Source organism: Monodelphis domestica, chromosome 2 (genome assembly GCF_027887165.1).
Source record: "Monodelphis domestica isolate mMonDom1 chromosome 2, mMonDom1.pri, whole genome shotgun sequence".
NCBI lineage: Eukaryota > Metazoa > Chordata > Mammalia > Didelphimorphia > Didelphidae > Monodelphis > Monodelphis domestica.
The window spans coordinates 376,128,118-376,145,114 of NC_077228.1; the positions used below are offsets into that span (position 1 = coordinate 376,128,118).

The following is a 16,997-nucleotide window of genomic DNA, read 5'->3' on the forward strand; positions in this document are numbered from 1 at the left end:
GGGGGGCTTGAAAATGTTAAACTAAAATAGTTTTAGATAATAAAAGACTTATAAAAATCCTATAATCAGAGAAGTACTCAGAAATGGTAAATATTTTTCTTAAATAAATATGATGAAGAGAAAAGAAATCAACCAATTGGACATGTCTGAAAAGTTATGTTTCTGTACCGCTGGTTCACTACTAATCCATCATCAAGAAGTAGGAAGAAAAAAAAAAAGAAATAGGAAGTATGCCTCATTAATAGGCTGCTAACATCATAACTGATCACTGCATTGGTCAGCTCCTGTCTTTCAAAGTAATTTGTATGTAAGGATCCTTTCCTATCTTTGACTTCTTTGATATAGTGTTAAACACTAAGTCAAAAGTATGCACAGTTGAGTGACATTTTGGTTATATTTCCAAGTTATTTTATAAAATGGTTAGATCAATACAAAGCACTAATAGCATATTAGTAGGCCTGTCTTTCTATATCTCATCTTAGCAATTTCTATTTTCCTGTTTATTAATAACTTCACCAGTTTGATGAATTTGAGGTAGAATGTCAAAGTTGTTTCAATGTTCATATCTCTTAATACAGTGATAGGTTGCATATTTTCATATGGTTGTTAACAGATTACATTTTTTTCCTTCTAAAAAGTTCCAGGGGGCAGCTGGGTGGCTCAGTGGATTGAGAACCAGACCTAGAGACAGGAAGTTCTGGGTTCAAATCTGACCTCGATACTTTCTAGCTGTGTGGCCCTGGGCAAGTCACTTAACCCCCATTGTCTAACCCATATCATTCTTCTGCCTTAGAACCAATACACAATATTGATTCTAAGACAGAAGGTAAGGATTAAAAAAAAAGAAAAAAGAAAAGAAAGGTTTCAGATCATACCTTTTGGACAATTATTCAGTGGGGAAGAGTTTGGATTTTGTTGTCTTGTGTGCATTTCAGATTATATATAGATTCTTTGGAATTTATGACAAGTATTTTTCCATATATATTTCTGATAATCTGGACATGCTATCATCATTTAGACAGTATTATTTGTTAAAGGTTTGTGACCAAAACATCTAGGTTTTCCACTGGCATGATAAATATCAGATAAACACGAGAACCTGACATATACTACCACTCAATTATACTTTTAATGAAGTTATTTTTACATACATATGTACGCACATAGAGTTGAACATAAATGCTAGTCCCTTACCTTTAGTATCAATTCTAAGTCAAAAGAGCAGCAAGTGCCAGGCAACTGGGGTTAAGTGACTTGACTAGGATCATAAATATAGGAAGTATCTGAAGTCATATTTGAACCCAGGACACCTCCTGACTCTAGGCCTAATATTTATCCACTGTTCTACCTAGCTGGCCCCAAAATATATATTTTTAAAGACCATATGTTATAGTAGAAAAGACATAGAACTAGAGATCAGAAATCTAGTTTCTAGTTCTGGTTTGTCCATAAACTAGTTATATGTCATTGGGTATTTTTCTTATCTTTAAAATGAAATGGTTAAAATAGATTCTATCTAAGACTGACTATAAAATGTAATTATATCAATATTTAAATAAATACAAATACCTGGGCACAGTTAGGTACCTTATTCTATTAAGGTGACATATCTATAATGTATCTAAGGTAACCACTATTCTCAGGCTTGAATAGAATGTTCCTTTTTAAGACATATCCAGGTTTTATCAGAACTGAAACTTATCTTCTACAACATATTTCAGCTCCCACAGGAAGTTCTTGTTTTGCTTATTTGTTTCACCATAGGCACCCACATTGAGTTACCAATTCTCAGCACTCTGATGATAAGATTGTCTATAAAAAGTGCTTTGTAAATCTCAAAAGAAGAAAAAATCTCTAGGCAAATGTCAGGTATCAAAATTATTACTATTACTTTCTAAGTAATCTATCCCATTTTCTGGTCTTAATAAAGAAAATATACTTATGATCCACACAAATGCTTTAAGAATTAATTAGGGTGATGGCAACCCCTTCTCTGGTCAGCAATAAGATTGTCTCTGCTCTACTAATTTTCTCCTCTACCACTTAATCAAACCTAGCTAAATTTTGTGCAAAATTAAATTTGCATTCAATTATTTCCATAGCAACAGGATCTTCATTGTATGAAAAAGATTTCTTTCCTTTAAAGGGACAATATATCCTATTTCCAAGTGCAAAGTCTAAGTTTACCAAAGCATACCTTTTGAAAAGACAGGAAATTAGCTTATAACAGGTTTTTTCTTTTTTTGAGATAGCTTATTTTAGTAAAAAAAAAACCACTTTATAACATTAAAATCTTTATGATAGAGTATTACTAAAGTGGCAAATTATTTTAGGCTAACTTACCAATGGCCTTTGTATAATGCCTTGCACCAAGCAACAGTTCTGGAGCTCGATACCAAAATGTCACTACTACTGGATCCAAGTCTGCTAAAGGTTTTAAGGGAGAATTGAATAATCTGGCAAAACCCATGTCAGCTAAAAAATAAAACAATAAAATAAATCAACTTAATATGCTATATATAGCAAAATCTCCTTTTCAGCATTTTCCTATTCTTAACATATTACTATATCCTATAAACTCTAATATTATTTATAAACTAAAATTAAAATTACTCTAGGCTTTCTAAAACATGAAATAGGCTCTAAGATCATCCCAAAAACACATAGCCCACTTCATTCAACAGTAATTATTAGTGAATAATTACTGAGTTAATCACATGTATTGTGATAAACAGGTGTTATGAAGGATGTTGAAAAAGTAGAGCCTGTTCTTCACTTGTTCCATAATAGATCCTTGAAGATTTATCTTAAATTGTCATATCTTCTCATAAGGCAAATATAATTAACAGCAGCATTCTTCACCAAGGATTTGCCATCAAATGTCACACAAATAACCAACCAATAGGCTATAAAAACAAAGAAATGATAATTATATTGCTCAGTGTGAATTTAAAATGAGAAAACTGTGCTGCAAGTTCCATAAAATGGATATAAATACGCTGTAGACAAAGATTACATGAGAGACTCCCAGCTATGACAACTGTATTGCCATAAAAATCTGATCTAAAATAGTGACCAAAATAAGCCTTAAACACTTTGTTAATAATAATTATGTTTTTCTTCTTAGATCTTGGAAGGGATTTGTAAGAATGACTCAACTTTCTTTAAAAAGGCATAAAAATAATTTTGAGATGATATTTATTTGCAATAATTTTCCCAATCATAGAGACAAAATCATTTCACTGATCTTAAAGCTGCTTCAAAGTACAGTGGTAGACATTTAATAAATACTTGTTGCTATCGATATGGTAGTAATATTCCTCTCATTAAGAAGTTTTGCTGCTGTTGCTCTTAAATTAAAAACTAAATCAACATTTCTCCCTTTACCCTTTTCCTAACTCCTTCTTATTCATGTTTGGATCTTTTATTTAAGAGGCTTGAACTTTTAAAGTTTTATGGTTTCTTCCATCTCAAAGTACTATAAAATTATAATTATTTAGTATACCAAATCATGTAAAACAAAAGAAATCAAGTTATTCTATTAATACTTTGTTGAAAGCTAGCAGAGTATTTTAAAGAGCTATTGAAACAATTTCCACATCATTATAAAGTTTTAAGAACATAAAAACAGAATTGCTGTGACAGACATAATGGTTTAACTAATTAGTCCATCTATTGACTTCTGTATCTTCAAGCACTCTTGGATGTGACAAATGCTAATGCTAATCTATTTAAATGTACATACACAAAAGCAAGACTTAAAGAAATACAAACAGTTCTACTTTACCTTATTTATCAATCCTTAATTATGTTCAAGGATTGTTTTTTGATGAAACACAAGTAGAATATAAGCCTCTTAGGAAAAGGAGATGTTCCTATTTATCAAAGTATCCCAGAATCTAGTTAAGCACATAGCAGAGTCCCTGGTATACAGTGTTTTATAAATGAATACTAAATTGAATTGAATGGAATTAATTCACCCTGAAGTTCTTGAGAGCAAAAAGAATAGGCCAAAATGGATGCTTTCTACTGAAAATTGAATGAGAAATAAAACTGGATAAATAGAGTAGAGTAAAACTGGGTAGACTCTGAATGGCATAATAATGGATTTTATGAATAATACTGTATCAGAAAGGATAATGGACCAAAAGTTAGAAAATGTGGGAACTAGTTCTGGTTCTGTCACTCATTAGCTAGAGAATTCGGGAGAAGTAACTCCCCCCTCCCCATCCCAGTTTCTATAAAATTTTTTATATAATTTATCAAATATATTATTAAATTTATAAAATTATGAGTTAGATGCAATGGTTTCTAAGCTCTAAAATTCTTTAATTTCTAATGACGTGCCATTAAGCTTTTGCCAAAGAGAATGCCAGGATGAAATTAATAGTCGGGGGAGGGAGTTTAAGGGAAAATGACTAGTCAGATAGTGATTACTAATATAAATAATCCATTTCCTTTCTTATATCATACCTTTCCTGAAACCCCAGTATTCTCCCTGACCTCAAATTATCTTCTACATATATACTGAATTTCATCGTGCAATAGAAATTCCTTGAGATCAGGGAATGGTTGGGTTTTGCCTACAGTCAACAAGAATTTTTTAAGTGCTACTAGGTGTCAGGCAGTGTGTGAAGCACTGAGAACACAAATATAGGTAAAAATATTGTTTCAGCCAACAAGAAGCAAACATTCTAGTTGAGGAAACAACATGAAAACAAATAGATATACAGTGTAAGTGGGAAGTAATTTCAGTGGGAAGGTAGAATGAGCTGAATTTGGAAAAGAAGCCAGGAGGTGCAGGTAAGGAATGTGGGGATTTTAGCCACAGAGAAGCTACAGTTGATACAAAGCCAGTCAGGAGATAGTATGTTTTCAGCAACAAACAGCAAGTCTAATGCTACTGGATTGTACCTACATGGAGGGGAGTAGAGTGTAAGAAGTGGAGAGGAGAGAAGTGGTCAGGGATGGATGCAGAGTAGAGGATTTTATATTTGGTCCTGAAGGTAACAAGAAGCCACTGGAGTTTACTGAGGAGTGACATGGCCAGCCCTGAGCTCAAAGGAGTTCACTGTGGCAGCTGAGTAGAGGATAGGCTGGAGTGGAAAAAGATTTGAGGCTGGGAGACCAACCAGAAGGCAACTACTTTAAGGGCAGTGACTGTGTGATGAAAGAAGGGGACACATGCAAGAGTTGTTGTGAAGGTAGAAATGGTTAAGAATTGGCAAGAGAGTGGAAATTTGGGATGAGAGTAAGTAGCTTAACCCCTCAGTCCTTTAGGCAATTCTCTAAGATGGAAACTTGCATTAGTGAATCCTCAGCCTGAAGTTCCCAATATCACTGAAATCAGACCCAGTTCTTATCTCCACTCTTATCCAAACACATAGTGCAATGCACTGCAGATGGCAGAATCTTCAGAAATGTTCACTGAATTGAAGCTTATGGTAACTAAGAGCCTGGGAAAAAGTTGTAAGTAGTAGTAAAAAGGAGAAACATTTAAAAAGAAGAATCACTGGGTTTAGTTACTGATTAGGTACAGATGACAAAGAATAAAAAACCAAAGATAATACTGAGGTTTTGGAATTCAGAATTATAGTGCTGAAAGAAAATAGGTAGACATTCTAATCACTTCAATTTTGGACGTTCATGAGGGAAGTGAAAAAGGCAAATTCGAGTTGAAACTCAATGACTTAGGAAGAGCTGATAGCTAAGAACCAAGAACCTTTATAAACTTACAATTAGGATAGGGGAAAATAGAACAAAGAAGGAGCTATGAGAAAAGAAGAAACAAGATAATGGAGTATCAAATGACTAATGAAGAAGTTCCTGTAGATTAGAGCAAGTGGTTAACAATAAATGTTAACAGGCAAAAAGAAAAAAAATCAAGTATAAGTAATTTAATATTGGGGAATTCAAAAAGGAATTTATAATAAAGAAACTAAAGGAAGCAGGTATATACTGCAATTAAGAATCTAGAGGAACACTTTCTGGCTGTGTGACCCTGGGCAAGTCACTTAACTCCCAATGCCTATTCCATATGGCTCTTCTGCCTTGGAATCAGTACATATGATTGATTCTAGGATGGAAGGTAAGGGTGATTTTTTTTTTAAGTCTAGAAGGAGGAGGAGGAAATATGAAAACAAAACCTTGAGTAAAGCAAAATCAAGCAAAGATAAGAGATCTGTCTATGTGTGCAGTAAAGGAAAAGGAGTAAATAAAGAGAAAGGCATTAAAGGCACTTCAATGAAAGAGGTTATGTGGGAGCAATACACAGAAGTCAGGAAAGGAAGGGTCCCATGCAAGAGTTAGCCTTAGTCTTCAAGGGCTATTTGTTCCTTATGATTCATGCAAGGATAGACCTAATTTTGAGATGAATTAAGTAGATGGTGTAAGACCATCCACCAAGCTTAATGGGATGAGGAGAGAAGTAGAATTGAGAACTTAAGGTGAAGAAGGAAGGAAAACAGTTAGGATCCACCTTTTTATAGTACCATACATACATTCAACATATATTTACAAAGCACTTGACAGGGAATTGAAGAGAAAGAAAACAAGCATTTATCAAGCTCCTTCTATATGCCAGGCACTGTGCTAAAATATTATCTCATTCTATCTTCACAATAGTAGATTGATGCTCTTAGTATTCTCATTTTACAGTTGAAGAAACTGAGGCAGAGAACAGTTATGTGTCCTGCTCAGCTATTAAGTAATGAAGCTAGATTTCAACTTAGATCTTCTTGACTCCAGGTCCAGCACTCTACCCACTGCACTATTAAGCTTTTATTATTAACATAAGTGAGAAATGTATGTTTAGTTAAAACATAATTACTTTACAGTGAGGAAACTGTGACTCAGGAAGGTTGATTCATCCAAGGTCACACAGGTAGTAAAGAAACAGAGATAGTATTTGAACCTGGGTCTTTGACTAAAGAGTAAAATCTTTCTACGGCACTGTATGATCTCCTAGATCTTGCTTCTAAATCCCACAGAGGGACTCATTAGATAATATATGCAATTATAAATTTCTGTGGAATGCTAGAGATCAGCAATGCCAGGCATATATAAATTTATTTCTATAATGATAACATATAAAGTTTTCTTACATAGCACATAGTGGGAATTAAATGTGCATGGGTCTATCTGTGTTAGGTGCTAAAAGATTATGATGTTGAGTAAGAGAATATTACATTATGGTTAAGGTGATATATGTATGTATATTTCTTAAAATAAGGAGGTAACATATAAAACCAATTTCCAGAAAGTAAATATTTTTGTGGGTTAGTTACTTAACAATGCTGTTCTATCTTAGATTTGTGGAATCTGAGAATGAAAAAGATTTTAAAAGGTACATGGAATCTTTGACAGAAAAAGTCAAATATTCTAAAAATAATTTTTTACTTTAAAAATCTATGTTTAGATTTCCCAATATTAATTTTCCCCCTGTTTCTCATAAAATATGGTAAGAATGTTTGCAATCAAAAACTAGTATGAAGGATACTATGGTGCTCTGATAAAGCAGTCACTTTATAAATTATTTTAGCCATATTTACCTACCTATTTTGACTCTCCCCCTTTCCGGGCCTTCTCCCATTACTAGGATATTTGCTGGTTTCTAAAAAATAAAAATAAAAGAGTATTCAGGCAATTAAATGAATACTTCTGACATGCTCAAAAACTACCAAAAATGTTTTCATAATATGATGGAAACACTAAATCAGTATTTTGTTCAAAATGACAAACTAATTAGTAAATATAGCATTTATATTTTATGTTATTTCAAGTAAATACTAACAACTATTTCATATCAATAAGTTTCGAAAGCAAGATTTATTTTAGAAGCAAGCTTGTTTTATATAAAATCAACATTTGCACTCATTTCATTTAGAAGAGACACTAATACGTCATATTTATCATTCTGTTAGAAGTAAATTCTCTTATCAAAATGTTTATGTGAATTTTTTTTTAAAGTACAATACCTAACAATTCCCTTCATTCAGAAAACTAGATACAATAGTTCAATTTTAATACATAAAGAAACTCTGCTAGGGGAAAACAAGTAAACTTCTTTAATAGTCTTCTAAACATAGATAGTTGGTCTTTTTTCCAAGCTACAGGAATGAAAATATGAAATATTTTCAAGAAGAAAATAGTTAAAATCAACGATGAACTACTCATAGTGGATTAAAAGATTTAAAGGGATCAAGTACTTTCACTAAAATACACTAACTGGGTACCCTCGGGTAGTATGTGTACACCCTCAATATGTACTTACATCTATACTGAAGAAGTGGAGTTCCCTAAAACAATAAAATCATGTCAGATAAAAAGAAACTTTTAATAAACAAAAAAGAGAGCTTCACAGACATATAAATATAATCATTCCTAAATACTAGAATGATCTGTGATTTCCTCTATAGGAATATCCAATGTAGGAACTTTCTCTACCAATCAATTTCAGAAGTATAATCTGAACAGTTATCTTCTTGACTTTAATACTATTATTTGTATTTCTATACCTTGAGGCCTCATTTGAAATAGTAAGGGCATATAGGATTAATAATTGCTTGCTATTTCTAATCAGTCACTTTTCAGAATAGCCTTACTTTGGGATCAAAGTATTTAGAATTGGAAAAGTTGTTAAAATACCATCAAAAATAGAAAAGGAAATTTGTCTTTTAATATTCTCTTTAATCTCCAGATACTTTATTTTATAGACTGCATCTATTCCAAGATGAGTATACATACAATGTCATGAGATCTAGAGGAAAGTTGCAGCAAAGGATGAGAAGACCAGTATAGACTGTGATCTATATGAATCCTGGACAACTTTTGTCTAAATCTTTTAATAAATCCTAACTGTTGGTCCATTAAATATACTAGAGACTTCCTCCAGATCTCCTAACATTTTGTTGGATGAAATATATGAACTATCCATTGGTTATCCCTTGCTCTGACTACATGATCAGTCCACATTCTTTTCTGGACATGCATCTCTCTAATGTCTGGTATGTACAGTTCAGTGTAATTCTTCATCAGTAATATGCTACAGTTTGCTCTATACCCATCATGTAACTTATCTTTGCCCTTTATATTATCTACAACTTTAATTATTTGAAGGCAGGTATTTCACAACATCCAAGTACAGAGAATCATTTCATTGAGTCAAAAAACATAAATCCACATGGCCCATTATACCTAGCCAATGTCAGCTCACCAACTCAGATGCCCAGACACCCAACCTGGCCACCTATATAACACAACCTGTACTCCTTAAGTTCTCTACTTCATGGTTCTAGATGTTAAAAATAAAGTAAATCGTGCCATGGTTTCTAGAAAGTATTTGTTAAATTCGCTTCCTGATGGTTCCATTCATCATTCTCATGACTTTCTCTCCCAGACACCACTTCCCTATTGTATTTTTATCCCTGGCATTTGTCACAGGGTTAGGCACACAGTAAAAAAGTAGAAAGTGCTTTTCTTTCATTAATTCACTGGAAGGATAACAACATTCAAAAAGATGGTCTTCCTTTGCCAAGAACGGCTTAGGTTCATTGAACAGCACTAACCCTATACATGACCCCTTTCAGTTCACTGTCAAACCATCATGTTTGTTCATGATATAAATACACTGATAGAAGCACACTGATAAATCAACTGTGGACTGTTCAGTCTACAGTACTTATATTTTTTATACTCCAAAGAATGAAATGATTTAAAAAAATTAATTTTATTTTTTCCTCAATTATATGAAAAAATAATTTGACCTTCATTTTTAATGTTTTTAGTTTAGTTTTGTCTCTTAAACCTTTACCTTTCATCTTAGAATCAATACTGTGTATTGGTTCCAAGGCAGAAGGCAGAAGAATGGTAAGGGCTAGGCAATGGGTAGTTGGAAAGTGTATGAGGCCAATTTTGAGCCTAGGACCTCCCATCATCTCTAGGCCTGGATCTCAATCCATTGAGCCACCTAGCTGTCCCCCAACCCTTTTTTTTTTTTAATTTGAGCCAATTTTTCATCTTCCCTTTCTCCTTGACCTCCCCTTTCCCTGAGACAGCAAACAATCTGATATAATTATACATGCATAAGAGTGTAAAACAGCTTTCCATATTGGTCATTTTTGTGAAAGAGAACTCAAATAAAAGTGAAGAAATAAAGTGAAATATAGTATGTCTTAGACTACATTCAGACTCCATAATGTAGGGGATAAAATTACTATGGTTTGACTAAATATAAGAGAATGTGGTCACCAATAGTATAACTCCAGTCAAAATGACTTTTTATTTAACAACTTTATTTACAAAATAGAAGGAAAGAATAGAGAAATGTGAAAGGGTAGAATAAACAGTCTAACTAATCACCCTAAATGTTTCTCAAGGGCCTGGCTAAACTCAGGCAGGGTTCATTAACCCTCCACCAGAGGACCCTCAGCAGTGAATAAATCACATGGCCTCCTCCAGAAAATAATCTCTCCAGAAGCCAGGAAAGGAGGGGGCAGCTGGGTAGCTCAGTGGATTGAGAGCCAGACCTAGAGATGGGAGGTCCTAAGTTCAAATCTGGCCTCAGACACAGCCTAGCTGTGTGACCTTGGGCAAGTCACTTGAACCCCATTGCCTAGCCCTTACCCCTCTTCTGCCTTGGAACCAATACATTGTATTGGTTCCAAAACAGAGGGTAAGGGTTTAAGAACAAAAAGAGAAGCCAGGAAAGGAGTCAGCTTTTCACTTACCCACATTGTAGTACAAAGAGGAAAATCCAAGAGCAATCTTAACAAATGCTAGAGTCCTAGGTCCACACTAAGGAAAATCCTCCACCAGCCTCCAGAGCTTTGAAAGAGCCCAAAGACCTTGTGACAAAAAGTTTTGGCTACTTTTAAAAGACCTCTCTTTGCATCACTTCCTGTTCCTTCCTCCACTTTAGGGGACCAATTGTAGTCTATACATTTGCTTAGGACTGCCTAGGGGGCAGTCAGGTGCTTCTGGAGACACAAATCCCTTTAGTAGGTAGTTTGTGGATATCCCCTACCTTAGGGTTAAGTAGGGATGTATTCGCTTTTGTTGATTAAGTTTAAAAGTAGGTAAGGGAAGAGTAATCCTATCTTCACAATAAATTCTTTTTCTAGAGGCATATGGCTTTTTTCATCATGAGTCCTTGAGGATTTCTTTAGATCACTATTGCTAAAAATAGCCAAGTCACTTATAAATGTTCATCATATCATAGTATTATTACTGGGTACAATGTTTTCCTAGTTCTGCTCACTTCACTTTGCATCGGACTTTCTAGATTTTTCTTAAATCACCCTTCAACAGTAGTATTCCATCACAATCATATACCACAGCTTGTTCAGCTATTCCCCAACTGATGGAAACCTTCCCCCAGTTTCCAATTCTTTGCCACCACAAAGGGAATTGCTATCAAAATTTTTATACAAAAGAAGTCATTTTCCCTTTGTAAAAATTTCTTTGGAATAATAGATCTAGTAGGGGTATTGCTGAATCAAAGAGTATGCACAGTTCTAAAGTTCTTTGGGCATAGTTCCAAATCATTCTTCAGAACAGTAGGATCAGTTCACTCCACCAATAGGCAGTATCAGTGTGCCAATTCTGCCACATCCTACGACCCCTCCCCCCAGCATCTATTAGTTTACTTTTCTGTCATATTAGTCAATCTGATAGGTGTGAGGTGGTACCTGAGAGTTGTTTTAATTTGCATCTCTCTAATCAGGAGTGATTTAGAGCATTTTTTCATGTGATTATGTATAACCTTCATTTATTCACCTGAGAATTGCTTATTCAGATCCTTTGACCATTTATCAAATGGGAAATGATTTAGACCTCTATATATTTGAGAAATGAGGCCTTTACCATAGGTATTTTCTGTAAAAATTTTCTCCAGCTTTCTCCTTTTGGTCTAATCTTGGATTTGAAGAATGAAACCATTCCTAGACAATTCTCAGTCTATTGTGGCTAGGTAGTGATAGAAAAATTTTGAAAAGCAAGATAAGAAAAATGAATATTGTCATTCTCTCAATGTTCACAAGACTCCCATGAATGTGAAAATTATGAATAACTCTAGGCCCCATACCAAACCTTTATTTTTACTATTTATATATTTATTTATATACCATATGTATTTATATTCATATGATCATATTTATATAACATATAAAACAAGTAAAGCAACACATTGCACCCATAAAAAAGTTATAGTTTCTATCTGAGAGAGATTAGTATCTTACACTACATGCAGAGCCTTTGTAGGCACTAATGTAGCTACAACACCTGCTTGCCAGATTTCTTTCTCCTATGAAAGCAAGATACAGAAATGGCTGTCCAGAGAATATCATGTGAATGAGTCTGGAAGTTAGAAAGACAAAGAAGAGGCATTTCTAGACATTACTGTATAGAACTTTAGTGGACTGAAACATTTAACAAAATTTAACCGTTTATAATAAATTTATGAATATATACTTATGGTAGTAAATAATAAAAAGAGATTAAATCAGGATGACTACCTTAGAATACACATAAATGAAGAAAATAAAGTTTATAAAGTAACACAGATAAGCACATACTGAATATATATGACTCTTTAAAAAAGCAAACTATATGATACAGAGTGATATCATACACAATCAATCCTTCCTTAGTTTTTCTTTGTTTTTCATGCTTATTATTATTATATATTACAATAAAAACAGATGACTAAGGGTCCCAAAAAATAACATTTATTGCTATCTTTAGAGAAATAAAAATGCCAGCCTTGTCAATTCCTTCAGTAAAGTTAATAACATTATTATTCACTTAATATGTGGATATCTGTTATCACTCCATGCATAATATCCATGAACATATGTTAATGCTCAACTTTGATTTACTAATATGGAAAAAATTTTTTAATTAATTATGGAGACACACAGGGGATCCTATAATATTCCTGAGCCTGATACTGATAAAACTTTGCCATGAACATTTGTAGAACTTCACCATTAACAGATGAATTCCATCATACAAGGAAACAATTTAGATTAGCAAAGATCTCCCTATTTTACACTGTGGAAATTGAAAGAATTTTATGCATTCCATCTTGTGGCTCAAATTCTAGATCTAATTCAGTTTCCTTTCAATTAAATTCTGTCATGTGAGGAAACTTTGTTCAGTTAGTGAGGAAACCTTTTCAACTATGGAAATTGTGAGAGGTGCATAGGAGGTGGGTTGAGTCTAGATCTGTAGTTCTAGGACCCTTCCTACCCTTTCCCTTTGGCTTCAATTATCAAAATAAACTTGGTTTCAAAAGCCCAAGGGTTTTGTGCTTTGCTGGCCCTGGGGAGGTCCCTAAGTGGGTGTTTCATCTCCCATTCATCTACACCTTTCCCAAACAATCTACCTCCCTATGGAGGAAGGATTTTATTTCACTAGCACTGCAAGACTGGAAAACTGGACTTATCTTTACCTATAGCTTAGAGACTCCTAAGGACCTAGAGTCATGCTAACCAGAGTCAGTCAGATAAGAAGACTGATGCAAAGAGTTTTCTCACAATTATACATCTCAAGCAACCAATATGTCTTATCTGAAAATTGGCCTCATATTGCTTAATTGGTTGCTGTTTCCATGTTCCTTTGACTGAATACAGAGGGTAGTGGGACACCTTTTATTTTCTGATTTTGGGGAATTGAACCAGTTCACTCTTATTTCCCCAAGTTGGAAAGCCCCTAATCTTTTCCAATTAGATATTACATTACCTACTGTTGTATCCTAGTTTATATCCTGTTAACTTTTTACTTTTAATGCATAAAAATATCTCTCCCTATATTCAAAATCTATTGCCAAGCTGAGGAGGCATGGTTCCAATACACTATACAATTCGCATGCAGTGCCCAATAAAGCGATATGCTTGGAAACACAAACTCTTGTTTTCTCAGTTATTTAAGATTTCACCCATCACAATACCTTTGCATGATACTACACTTGAAGGCAAAGATCACCCTATGAAGTAACTTTTCCAGTCACTTCTATATTAGAATCTGGCATGAGTCATCTTTTTTGATGAAAGCCTTACAATTGAATTCTATTCCAGGTGATTTTTTTAAAAAATTAACAAACAGTAGTCATACAAAGGAAATACATATTGTTTAAACTTCTCAGTCAGGGTTATGTTTATAAAAACAAGAAGTAGGCACAATTTGACTATTATAAGATAATATCTCAAGGTAGCTGGATTAGGGTTAAAATTTTTTTTCTAGCTAATCCCTAATACTTTGTGCTTCCTCCTTTGAAAACTATTTCCTTTGATCATTTATTTACTATAGACTGAGTTACCACTTTGATTTTATCTCATTGTATATTACACATCAATTTTATATCATTTTTGTAAATATCTCCTCAATCAATGATCTTTATTGCCAATTGACTTTTGTAGTAAAGTTTTAAAATTTTAATGTAGTCAGGCACATTTATACTATTCCCTGAAATTACTTTCCATTTCTCCTCCAAAGCTGAGATGAATACTCTATTCCACTGTCTTACATTTTTCTTAATGATTATATCTGTTCTCCAGATGGAATTTTCTTTTAAAATATTTATTGATATCTTTTGGGGTTTTATATCATTCTTCTTCCTTCTTAGCAAACTATCTCATATTAAAAACAAGATAGAAAAAGAAGAAAAAAAATCAGCAAAATAAAAAAAATATTAAGTCTTAAAATATGTACAAGATATCAAATTCATGAACCTTCTAACTTCTCTAAAGAGATATGGGTATCTTCTCATATTTCTTCTTTAGAGACTTATTTATTCTTTGTAATTTTAATTGGGAGGACTTGAGATGGTTGATATTCTTATTTACAATGTTGTAATCATATGTGCTTATTATCCAAATGAAATGTACTTAAGAGGTATATGGTGTAAGGTTCAAAGTCAAATTCATTTCAAACTGATAACCAATTTTTGCAAGTACATTTGTTAAATAGTTAATTCTTGCTATATTTTTAAATTTTTCAAATACATGCCAAAAATATTTGTGATCAAATTTATTTTGACAGTAGTTTCACCTATTCACTGAAAAGATATGGATTTTTCCCGCTAATTTTTTTTTATTTTATTTGGTCATATCCAAATATTATTCATTGGAAACAAAGATCATTTTCTTTTCTTCCCTCCCCCCCTCCCACCACCTCTCCCATAGCCGGCGCGCGATTTCACTGGGTATCACATGTGTTCTTGATTCAAACCCATTTCCATGTTGTTGGTATCTGCATTAGAGTGTTCATTTAGACTCCTCAGTCATATCCCCTCCACCCCTGCAGTTAAGCAGTTGCTTTTCTTTGGTGTTTTTACTGCCACAGTTTATCCTCTGTTTGTGGATAGTGCTTTTTAGATCCCTGCAGATTGTTCAGGGACATTGCATTGACACCAATGTAGAAGTCCATTACCTTCGGTTGTACCACAGTGTATCAGTCTCTGTGTACAATGTTTTCCTGGTTCTGCTCCTTTCGCTCTGCATCACTTCCTGGAGGTTGTTTCAGTCTCCATGGAATTCCTCCACTTTATTATTCCTTTGAGCACAATAGTATTCCATCACCAACATATACCACAATTTGTTCAGCCATTCCCCAATTGAAGGGCATCCCACAAAGAGCGCAGCTATGAATATTCTTGTACAAGTCTTTTTCCTTATTATCTCTTTGGGTACAAACCCAGCAGTGCTATGGCTGGATCAAAGGGCAGACAGTCTTTTAGCGCCCTTTGGGCATAGTTCCAAATTGCCTTCCAGAATGGTTGACTCAATTCACAACTCCACCAGCAATGAATTAGTGTCCCTACTGTAAACCTCAAAATTTCTTAGACTTGTGAATGTTGGAAATTTCACCATTGGAATGTGAACTCCATTGGGAAGGGAGGTTCCTCCTCCTCCCTTCTTAAGATTACTTTAGGACAGAAACCTTTTGCTGAACAATGGAAAGGGCTGCAGCATAGATCAAAATTTAATTATTCCAATCTCCACCCTACTCAGGGTAACAGGATTTAGGAAGGGCTGCAGCAAAGGATCAAGATTTAATTATTTGAGAATATGACCTTCAACAGACATGTGCAAAGCCACAGACCTCTGGGCGGTCCTGGGTTAAGCTAGAGCCACCATTGGCACAGGGAAGACATGGACAGTGATTGGTAGATGTGAGAACTGAGGGGCGGGAACTTGGATGGTTTCCTTAAAGAGAGAGGGGTCTGAGGACCAAGTGGTTGGTTGGAGAAGTTGTGCTCTGAGAAGCTTGCTCTGAAGGAAGCTGGAGGTGGAGGCCCCTGAGACTGTTTCTCCATTTTGGTCACGTGAGTGATAGGGACTGATCTCTTTTCTTTGCCTCAGCTATCTAAGGGCTTGGGCCTTTTGGCCCAGCCTAAACAGAAGGGGTATTTAAGCCCTATTCCCTTCTCTCCCCTTTCTCTCTCCCTCTCTCTCTCTCTCTCTAATACCTTTCTTCCTCCTGTTTGTAATTAAACTCCATAAAAGGTTGACTGCTGACTTGAGTTTTCATTTAGAAATTACATAGCTGAATTCCTTGGCGACCTTAAATTTATATATATCAGTCTTTTAAAGTGATTTCCTTGTCACACTACTTTGCCACATCCCCTCCAGCATTCATTACTTTCCATAGCTGTCATGTTAGCCAATCTGCTAGGTGTGAGGTGATACCTCAGAGTTGTTTTGATTTGCATCTCTCTGATTATTAGAGATGTAGAACATTTTTTCATGTGCTTATTAATAGTTTTAATTTCTTTGGCTGAGAACTGCCTGTTCATGTCCCTTGCCCATTTATCAATTGGAGAATGACATGATTTTTTTGTACAATTGATTTAGCTCTTTGTAAATTTGAGTAATTAAACCTTTGTCAGAGGTTTTTATGAAGATTGTTTCCCAGTTTGTTGCTTCCCTTCTGATTTTAGTTACATTGGTTTTGTTTGTACAAAACCTTTTTAATTTGATGTAGTCAAAATTATTTAT

At 34.3% G+C, this 16,997-nt stretch overlaps 1 protein-coding gene across 5 annotated transcripts in view; it reads right to left on the minus strand.

Moving 5' to 3' along the window:
- Window positions 1-16,997, minus strand: part of CDK19 (cyclin dependent kinase 19) — a 248,765-nt gene that overhangs the window by 33,025 nt on the left and 198,743 nt on the right. For 4 of the 5 annotated variants that reach the window (XM_001368653.4, XM_056814348.1, XM_056814349.1 and 1 more), the window contains 2 exons: window positions 7,555-7,612; window positions 2,344-2,475 (listed from right to left, as the gene is read on the minus strand). In XM_001368653.4, the coding sequence (XP_001368690.2) occupies window positions 2,344-2,475; window positions 7,555-7,612 (190 nt within the window). The remainder of the gene's footprint in view (window positions 1-2,343; window positions 2,476-7,554; window positions 7,613-16,997) is intronic. The other variant, XM_001368694.4, reaches the window with a different exon arrangement.